General features: G+C 34.8%; 1 protein-coding gene across 1 annotated transcript; it reads left to right on the top strand.

The window, feature by feature from the left end:
* LOC147392690 (zinc finger protein 1-like) lies at positions 1-935 on the top strand. Its single transcript, XM_086456610.1, has one exon. It carries the CDS (start codon positions 149-151, stop codon positions 893-895), a length of 747 nt encoding a protein of 248 aa, XP_086312736.1. The 5' UTR covers positions 1-148; the 3' UTR covers positions 896-935.
* Positions 936-9,875: the final 8,940 nt, after the last annotated feature.

The following is a 9,875-nucleotide window of genomic DNA, read 5'->3' as shown; positions in this document are numbered from 1 at the left end:
TAAAACAAAAATCATATTTCCTTATTAGGCACATAGCATTTGTTCCTCTTGTTAATAAATATTTACCTCTCTCTCTCTCTCTCTCTCTCAATCAAACTCAATCACAAAAGAAGGTGACTTAGTCTCACCATCATCTCGTTCTACTCAAATGGAAAATTTGAGAACTGAACAAGGTCTCTCAGAGACCTCAAGCATCATCTCAGTCTCAGATAGTCCACCATGTGTTGGAGAAGAAGTATTACAAGAACAACAAGAACCAAATTCAAATCTCTTATTGGATCTTACTCTCTCTAGTAACAATTCGGACAACGGGTCGAAGCCAGAACTCAATCTTATCGATTGTTTAAACATGGGTTCATCACAAACACCATTGGAAACACCCCAAATTCTCGAACCCGAGCCAAGGTTCTTCTCTTGTAACTATTGTAAGAGAAAATTCTATAGCTCACAAGCCTTAGGAGGGCATCAAAACGCACATAAACGCGAGCGTACTTTAGAGAAAAGAGGCCAAAGGATTGGATTCGCTTCGTCGGCATTCGGGCATCTGCATCAATCACACCCTCATCAGTATTCAAGCATGGCTTCTCTACCACTACATGGTTCATTCAATAGATCACTTGGAATTCAAGTTCATTCTATGATACAAAAGCCATCTTATTTTTATGGCCATCATCAAGGTTGGTCAAGGCCATCAATCGATCGACAACGAGCGATATCGGCGGTTGGGTCAGCATCGAAAAGTGGCGTTGCTAGATTCGATACCAGTCAAGTTTTAGGTTCTTCTAGTGATGTGGGGAGTGGTGGTTTTTGGTGCACAACAGGTGGTGGTGGTGGTAGTGGTTTGAAGAGTAATCAAGATCAGTTTCAAAAGCTTGATTTATCTCTCAAGCTCTAAGTAGTTTTTTTTTTCTTTTAATTTCTGTTTTATATATATATATATATATATATATTTTGTTATCTTTAGTTCTTAATTTTTATCTCAATTTAGCATGAATCTTGTGTACATTTGATGATCAAAGAGTACAAGTGAATTTTTTTTTTTTGACTTGGGATTTTTATCAAACATATTTGTAGGTTTTGATAGGTATTAGGAATTTTGCTAGTTTTCCCTCTTTAGTTCCCAATTTTTATCTTGAAATCAGTATGAATCTTGTGTACATTGATGATCAAAGAGCTTTAAGTGTTTTTTTCCCCTTTTTTGACTTGGGATTTTTATCAAACATATTTGTAAATTTTGATAGGAATTTGGAAGTTTGCTTTGATGTTGATTGGCAAGTGAGATTTTGTGAAATGGGTTGGTTTTTCTTTCTCTAAATTTAGAGAGGGTAAAGATAAATTTAGCATAAAAGACATCAAATCTCTATATATAAAAAATGATGAAACTTTCACTAAATGTGGAGGCAATTCTTTTAAGTTTCTCTTTATATAAAAAATGATGAAACTTTCACTAAATGTGGAGGCAATTCTTTTAAGTTTCTCTTTTTCAATAGTTACAGATTGAGCTCTTAATCTCACTAGCTTTATAGAAAGTTTCCTTTAAGGTTTTGTTCTCATTCTATCCTAAAATATCCTGCTTTTATTACCTGAATTAGTCCAAGTTCTCCCTTAAAATATCATTCTTTCTTAAAACTTTGTTTATAATTTAAATTCAAAATCAAAGGCTTGAATAGCTTGGTAGCTTTGAGACCATCATATCATGACTCATGTTGGAGTGACCTCAAGATTGGACCTCTTATGGCATCTTGACCTGAAAGTGGATTAGAGCCATAGATGTTTTTCAATTGTATCTCGGGAAAAAACATCTATGGTTCTCATACACTTTCACGTCAAGGTGTTCGATGTGAGATCCAATCTTGAGGTCACTTCAACATTATTCTCATATCATATTGTGAAACAGGTAGGAAAATGTTGAAGTGACATTGATTCACACATCATTGATGTGGATGCATGTATGGGGCCATAAATGCTTTTCATCGGGATATGAGTGAAAGAGTATTTATTATTCTATGCTTACCTTCACGTCAATGATGTGTGAATCGATGTCAATCAATGGATCGTATTGATGCGATCTGGGACTAATACAAGATTAGGATCGGACTCTTGTCGGCTTGGGTTTTAATAGAATCTCGGTATAATAACCCGAACCCATTGTATTAACAATCAGATCGGATCCTGAACGAATCTAACCCGAATTGACATATAAATTTTAAGTTAACTTCATACATTAATAAAGTATACGATATAATTTATATGATTTCTCATATTCGTCTCATCGGATCTAATCCTTATCAGAACCAAATCTTTGATCCATATCCAAAGTTATTGGATCAGAATAAATCAAATTTTGGTTTTGATGCGATCCGACAGTTCTAGTGCCAATCAAACGGTTAGGATTAACCGATGGATCATCATTTTGGGTCACGTGCAAAGTACAGATTAGCTAATGGACGGGTAGTCTGGATTGATGTGGACCAATCATCTAGGTGGACCACATGAGCCATCACATCCTTTTCTCATATTTTGTCTTTTTTGAGTAAATCGTGGTTCGTTGATATGTTAAGAAAGTAACATCTTAGATGGGCCCACTTGGATGGCTAGTCATAGTCCACTTGATGTCCGCCACCTGTCGTTTTAATATAATAAAATTACTAACACCCTCATCATCTCCTACCAATGCAATATAATTACCTTAACTTACACATAGAGACATCCTACATTAAAAGGACTGGGAAGAAACTTTGGTACAACATATAAACATGTATTACATCAACTCCAGATCTTCTTTGACTGCCACTTGGCACATTAACCAATCATTTAGTGAACCCTGACAACATGAAATTACAAAGAAACAAATCTTTGCTGTGTTAGTACGCCTAAAAGTGAGATAAATGTTCACATGGATTCGTGTCCAATGATTGTCTGCCACGTGGCTTAAAGAAAGATATAGCTAATCTTCTAGATGTATTTCTTTCATATTGATTTTTTATTTTTATTTTTAAATGTGATTATGTGATCTAGTGGGGACCATATTTGTCGTCTTATGATGAGGCCCTTTTATATTAAGACCTCTAAATCTAAAATGGATTTGGTAGATTTGGGCGTATCTTTGTTTCAAAAACCAGGGGTAAATATTGAATTTTTAAAAATATTATATAATTCTTTAAATTATTATAGATAAAAAAAAATTAAAATTATATTAACAACTACGTGTGTGTGTGTGTCTGCGCGCGCGCGTGTATATATATATATATATGTATATATATATGCGGACAGTTCAGCAGCCCCTAAAGTTTGTCAAGCTTGGTGTCAAACATTTTTCAAAATATGGGTTAGAAGCTTTGGAATGAACTGATTTTTTGTGAGGATGATCTCTATGATGAGGAGATCATCCTCACCAAAAATCAGCATATTCCAAAACTTCTAACCCCATCAAAAGTGATTTACAAAAATTGGACAGTCCACGATTCTTCAACGTGTAAACTAGGCTTTGAAGTTTCAAAATGAACTGATTTTTTGTGAGGATGATCTCTTCACCGTAGAGATCATCCTCACAAAAAATCAGCCTATTCCAAAACTTCTACCCCATCAAAAGTGATTTACAAAAAATGTTTTACACCAAACTTGGCAAACTTTAAGGCTGCCGAACCGCTCCCATATATATATATATATATATATATATATGCTTTCAGTATATCTAATTACATTTTTTATTTTATTTTTTATCTTTCTCTCTTTTAAAATTGTACTTTAATATTTATTTTCATTGGGATTGTAATGATATTCATTGAACACGTTCAAATAATTTCAGTCAAGTTTCTTTGTTTTTGGATTGAGAGAAATGAAGAGAAGAGAAGAGAAGAGAAAATAAATAAATTTATCTTGTTTAGATTGTTATAAATGGGGACAAAAGAGAAGAGAAATATAGTGAAATTTTTTTTCTCTCCAAAAGTGGAGAGAAACGGAGAGAAGTTCTTTTAAAACTTTTATAATTTCAATTCTATTTCAAGATATCTTTTAAGACATCTTAAAATTTTAAAATTATCTTAATTTCTCTCTTATCAATCCAAACTTGGTGGAAAGAAACTGACTTCTCTTAATGAATTTCTCTGCTCTTCACTTCTCTCAACCCAAACAAAGTGCTAATGTGTGTTTAGTAGAATTATTGCTACATTTTCTAGAATGCTTTAATTTTTAATTTTATGATATTTTAAAAAGTAAAATTGAAATAGAGAAAAAAATAATAATAATAAATTGATTACAAATATTATAAAATAATGTTTTTAACTCATACAAGTATTGTCAATAATAATAATAATAATGATGATGATGATGATGATCTTCTAAACACCCCCCCCCCTCGGGTCGCCTCTGACACGCCCCCATTACAGAATCGTAAATCATTTGCCTCGAGATATGCATAATCATAAAGATTTTTCTTGGGCATCCTGAGGCAACTAATCTACGGTTCAATGATGGGGGTGTGTGTCAGAGGGGAGCGTCGTATTATCACGACTCTAATAATTTATAACATAAGAGTATTTAGTGAAAATGACTCAACTGGTGTGGTTAGCTTAGTAATTCTCAATTTTTCACATCAATTTCATACATAAAAGTAAATTTAATGCACTAACAATAATTTAGTACTCCTCGGTAAATTGGGTGGGTAATTTGGTCATTTCGGTATGAATCCATAGATTGATGGGCATTATAAGAGTCAACAGAATTGACTAATAGTCAAGGGCTCCTACTAATTTTGCACACCATAAAAGGATAATGCTGATGGAGGCCTTTTCATAATGAAAATACTAAAATGCCCTAATATTAAAGATTAATTACAGAGAGCACTTTATCATTTAAAACTTTCAACTATAAAGATTTCGATATCCTTGAGTCGTAGACAAGTCAATGAGTCAAATAAATACATCAAATTTAAAAATATTTTTTATAATTTAATGAAAATAAAAATATTTACATTTTATTTTTCAAAACTTTCCTAATCATAATTAATCATAAAAGTCATGTTGGAGTGACTTCAAGATTGAACCTCATATCACACATTTTGAGTTGAAAGTGGATAGGAACCATAAATACTTTTTCACGTCTATCTCGAAAAAAAAAAAAAATATTATTCTCCTCTATCGAGTCATCTCGGATGAATTTTTCGACACGTTTGAGATATTTCGTTCAAAAAATAAAAAAATTGAATATGAGATATTAAATCTCGATAAAAAAAAAAGTGATTTATGCGTTTGTATCGTTCAGTCCTGATATCGAGTTAACTTGGATGATACATCTCAGTCTTGAACGAGTTTTGAAACCTTGATCATATGAGATGTCCGACGAGTCAATGAACAATTTTAAGGATTGGGGCATGTCACCTCAATGTCATGTCGGTCTTGGACGGTTTTTAAAATAGAATCCTATGTGGCAAATCAACATCAATTACAGGTACGTGTGCAGATGCATTGAATAATAATGTGGGTCCCACCAAGTAATGAAAATTGAACTGTAACAACAAATGTAAGTAAATAAAGCTTTTGATAGAAAAGGACTAGACGAGAATGAGAGTTTATCAACCACGACAAACCAACACCAATGCCCAATAGGCTTGGCGAAGATGCCTTTGTCCACCCGAAAACTAGTCTGTTTTGTTGACAATTCCTGTCTGTTTTTTCCTATGTGTGTCTACATACATTCCTGTCTAATATACCCAAATATTTCATGTTAGGGGATGGTGGATTTTTTACATACGTTGCTGATCTATGAACATGGTCATAGATTCAATAACAAAAGACATAATTTAGCCTTGAGGAGGGGTTGTCTTAATGGCAATTTCAAATTCAATAAACGGTGAGAGTTCGTAGGTTGTGTTTTCGATACTTAATATGAGCAATCATGATTTTCAATCTTGTCCAAGACCGATACAACTCGTTTGATACATCTCAGTATCGTCCACCAATGAGATGTCTCAAACATATTGAAAAACTCATTCGAGATGCTCGATCTCGTTCATGGATGAGACGAGATGTCATAATGAGTTTTAAAATCATGTGAGCAATGGCTCCTTGACGCCACCCTTGAGGGCACATTGCACATGCTTGGGGGAGGGACCCATATGCCTTGATCCAAGCCCTAGCTCACCCTGTCTCACTAGTCGGACGTAAGTTTGGATACCTCCGTTAATCAAAAAAAAAAAGATGTATAATAAAAGATGTGACTCTGAACAAAGTGGAATGAAAGAACAAGATTCACTTAGCCGATCCCAAAGATTTGGGATCAGACTTTCTAGTGCAAAGAGAACCTATACAAGGCTATGGACAAAGTGAAAGTCAAATTTTTGGTATAACTTTTTAGGAAGAGGGGACCATGAATATAATGTAAAGAGAATATTACATGTGGCCCTAGATAGAGTGAATTGGAGGAATACGGTTCATTTAGCCGACCCTAAATATTTGAGATAAGGCTTTGATGGTGATGGTGGAGGGGTGAGACCACTAAATCGAGGGTATGTAATAGAAGTATTTTCTCAACAAAATTAATTTCTAGAAAACTTCAATTTCCTTAAGAGAATAAAAGTTGGTGTTTGATTGCACATGAGAAAATGTCACAAGTGTGTAAAAAATATACAATCAACATAAAATCTTTTGAGTAGGGTGCCATTTGAGCGAAAGAATTCCACCTTTATGGGAAAATTTAGTTCTCAAGAAAATGATTTTCCCACAACATACAATAAAGTTGCACTTTTGCTTCTTTAGAAGGAAAAAAAATCCAAAAGAAGATTTTTAATCCCTGTTTTACTTTCTCCAAGTTCACAAGAGTCATCCTGAATTCATACAGGAAAAATGGTTATGGGAAAATAAGTTCCATCATTTTATTGCACCAAGGAAAATGTAAGAGTCGTTGGTTAGTTTTGAGGGCGGCACGAGGCACCTAGCTTTCCCGCTTGTGCTAAGTTACTAATCTCATTAAAATTGGGCTAATCAATCAACATAAAACATTGGGAGGTGGCAAAGTCATTTTCGTGGGGGTAAGGAGGCGAGTTGGGGGATTGCTTTTCCAAGAAAATGCCCAATCAAACAAATGAAAATCACATTTTCCAGGGAAAATAATTTTCTTGGCAATTTTCCAGGTTCAACCATACATTCTCATTACTTTTTTTTTTGGCTTTTTGGAATATTAATATTTGATGGTTTTAATTTCATAAATGTCACTTGAATTTATTGAGACTAAAATTTTTAGATGCAAAACTTTTTGGGAGATATGTGAAATTTTAATCTCATTTGTTTTTTCTTAAGCTTTTTGAAATATTAAATTTTGTTTCTGTATAATTATACATCTTGGTTCTATTTTGTAACCTAATAACATAAATTATTTATAAGCGACAAACCTACGCAGCATGAGAAATGAGTTAAATTTCTTCATACCCACAATTGAACCGACGAACTAAATAACCTTGTCCTAAGTACTAGGGAAAACAAACAATTCCATGCAAAATTTTCTTCACTAGAATTATCAATAGGCCTTGACAAGAGCCTGGATTTTAACAAATTTTGAAATTGACTTAATTGAGGTAATACAGTGGAAATGGAAAAGCACTTTGATTCTTCAGGATGGGACGGAGTAGTCATTTCTCCCTTTTACAAGTGAGAAACTATGCTTCCACTATCTATGGATAACATATCTTTGAGACTAAAATAGTATGCCGTGCTTCCGCTCCGGATGGACTTTACGCCGAGACATAACAACCAAAAAATGTCTGATTTTCCGGGGTCGATGAAAATCCTGTCAAAATATTAAGACTGATCCTACAGTGCCCGGTCAGTCCAAATTCAGGTTTGCAGAGGTCATTGTAGACCAAATAACAACTCCAAAAGACCGATCTGTTGGAGAGGGAGAAAACTATGAATATAAGAGGGCTATGGGGCTTGACTGGGGTATGACGCACCCGAGAGTGGAGTTAAATATACACTCAACACTCCCCTTCACCCATAAGGGTGGAAAGAAATCAAAGAATTGAACCCATGACCTATACGAACCTAGCGCTCTGATACCATGTTGACCAACCAACATGATATCAGAGGTAGCACTCTGACACGTCATCTTTCTCAATGTGTCACACAATTTCTCTAGTTTACTAGACAAAGGTAGCATTGCAACTCTTGGTAGAAAACCTAATAGCCCTTATCAACGCAGTGTTGGATCATTTTTATCAATAGGATTCAAGTCAGGTTGAGGTCAGGCTGATAGCTCAAGTTATCCGAGCCAACTTGAATCCAGCTAATAATATATCACACTCGGACTTTTCTAGACATTACTCTACATAGTCTCTATGAGAGGAAAAACACAGGATTCCTAGATATCAGTACTTGCTTCATAGGAATTTGTACTGGCTTTTTTAAGAATTCATTTCTTGCAAATCTCTAGGAACATCCTCCCATCTCAGTCGTTTGTTTGATGGCGAGCCTCAAACTTCGGGTGAGGCTATTTTCCATTAGATACACAAAGATTGGTAGCTAACTCCAGGTGTGTAATATTTTATTTACATTATATTGCCAATCCCAAGCCCAAATAAATGATATCTAGGACATATAGGCATCCCCGTGTACATATTTACTAATTCCTATCATGACAGGCAATCCCAAAACTTTGGGATAAGGCCATAGACGATGACGATGATGATAAAGGAAAGTAAACTATGATGGTTTGGTCATGCTCAACGAACGCTGACTACTAAACTAGTTAGAACTGCAAGGCGAAGTTCTCAGAGAACGAGAGGAAGTATTAAATGAACATGGATTGAGATGGTAAGAGCGGAAATGAACAAATTGAAGATATGTCCATTAAATTTTATCTAAAGTAGGGTATTCAGTTACTTCAACTGTCTTCAAGATCACAGCTTTCAAATATTGTTCAAGTCCTTTTCAGTTACTTCACTAGTTCAATGAACTACCTTTTCAGTTACTTTAAGATCATAGCTTTCACTATTTTTAAAGGATTGAACAAAGCCAATTTGGTACCACATCCAGTTCAGTAAAGAGCACACAAGTGAGATAGGCCATGGAGTTTGTACGAATCTGAATTCCTGTAAAAACTTGTATACAAAGGAGTGTCGTATGCAAAGGAACACACAGTGGACCGTCTACTCTACTGTGTTTTTGCTAGGCAAGCAAGAGTTAGTGGTCAACATGAAAGGTGGGTTCAATGGGTTTTGAACCCAGGTCATGGGATCAACACTCCGCGTGCCATACCAACGTAGCTAAGTTTGTGCCTTCAAGGTGGACCATTTATTTATTTGTCATTTTCCTAATGAGATTTTGACCATCTTTCTCCCTGTTTTTCATATCAGTTGTGTGGGTTCTCACACTGTTTTGCACCTTATGGAGGGGATGGTACACCTAGAGCTTTTCTGAGAAAAGGCGGATTCCATTGAAGATGATCACCTTTAACACTTGGTAGGAGATTTTGAAAGAAAGAAAAGGAAGGGTGTTGCTGGCCCTAGAAGCCATCATTTCAAAGACAAAAGCTATCTTGTATTAATGGGTGTCAAAGTTGGGATTCTTTGATATCTATTTGTAGAATTTTTTTTTCTCTAGTGACTTTCTCAGACACCAGAGTTTAGCTTCTATCATGTTTTGGTTTCTCTCCTATTTAATAAATTTATTTTTTTACCCATGAAGAAGGGAAGTTTCCAACATTATACTAAGCAGCTCAAAGTGATATTCAAAGATTCAATCCCCAACTAAGTTCCTTCTACTTTAGCTGTAAACTTGGATTCTATATATGATCTTGTGTGTGGGCAAATAAACATAAAAACAATGCCTTTTATAATAAAGATAGTGATAATTGGACATTAAAGCATAAATTACTATCTCAAA

The sequence above is a fragment of the Akebia trifoliata genome, chromosome 10 (assembly GCF_017979445.1).
Source record: "Akebia trifoliata isolate Shusen 1 chromosome 10, ASM1797944v1, whole genome shotgun sequence".
NCBI lineage: Eukaryota > Viridiplantae > Streptophyta > Magnoliopsida > Ranunculales > Lardizabalaceae > Akebia > Akebia trifoliata.
The sequence above is the reverse complement of the archived record's forward strand: the minus strand, read 5'-3'. Positions and strand labels throughout refer to the sequence as shown.

Excerpts from the sequence above, each read along its gene's own strand:
- LOC147392690 (XM_086456610.1), top strand. The coding sequence starts at position 149 with ATGGAAAATTTGAGAACTGAACAAGGTCTCTCAGAGACCTCAAGCATC.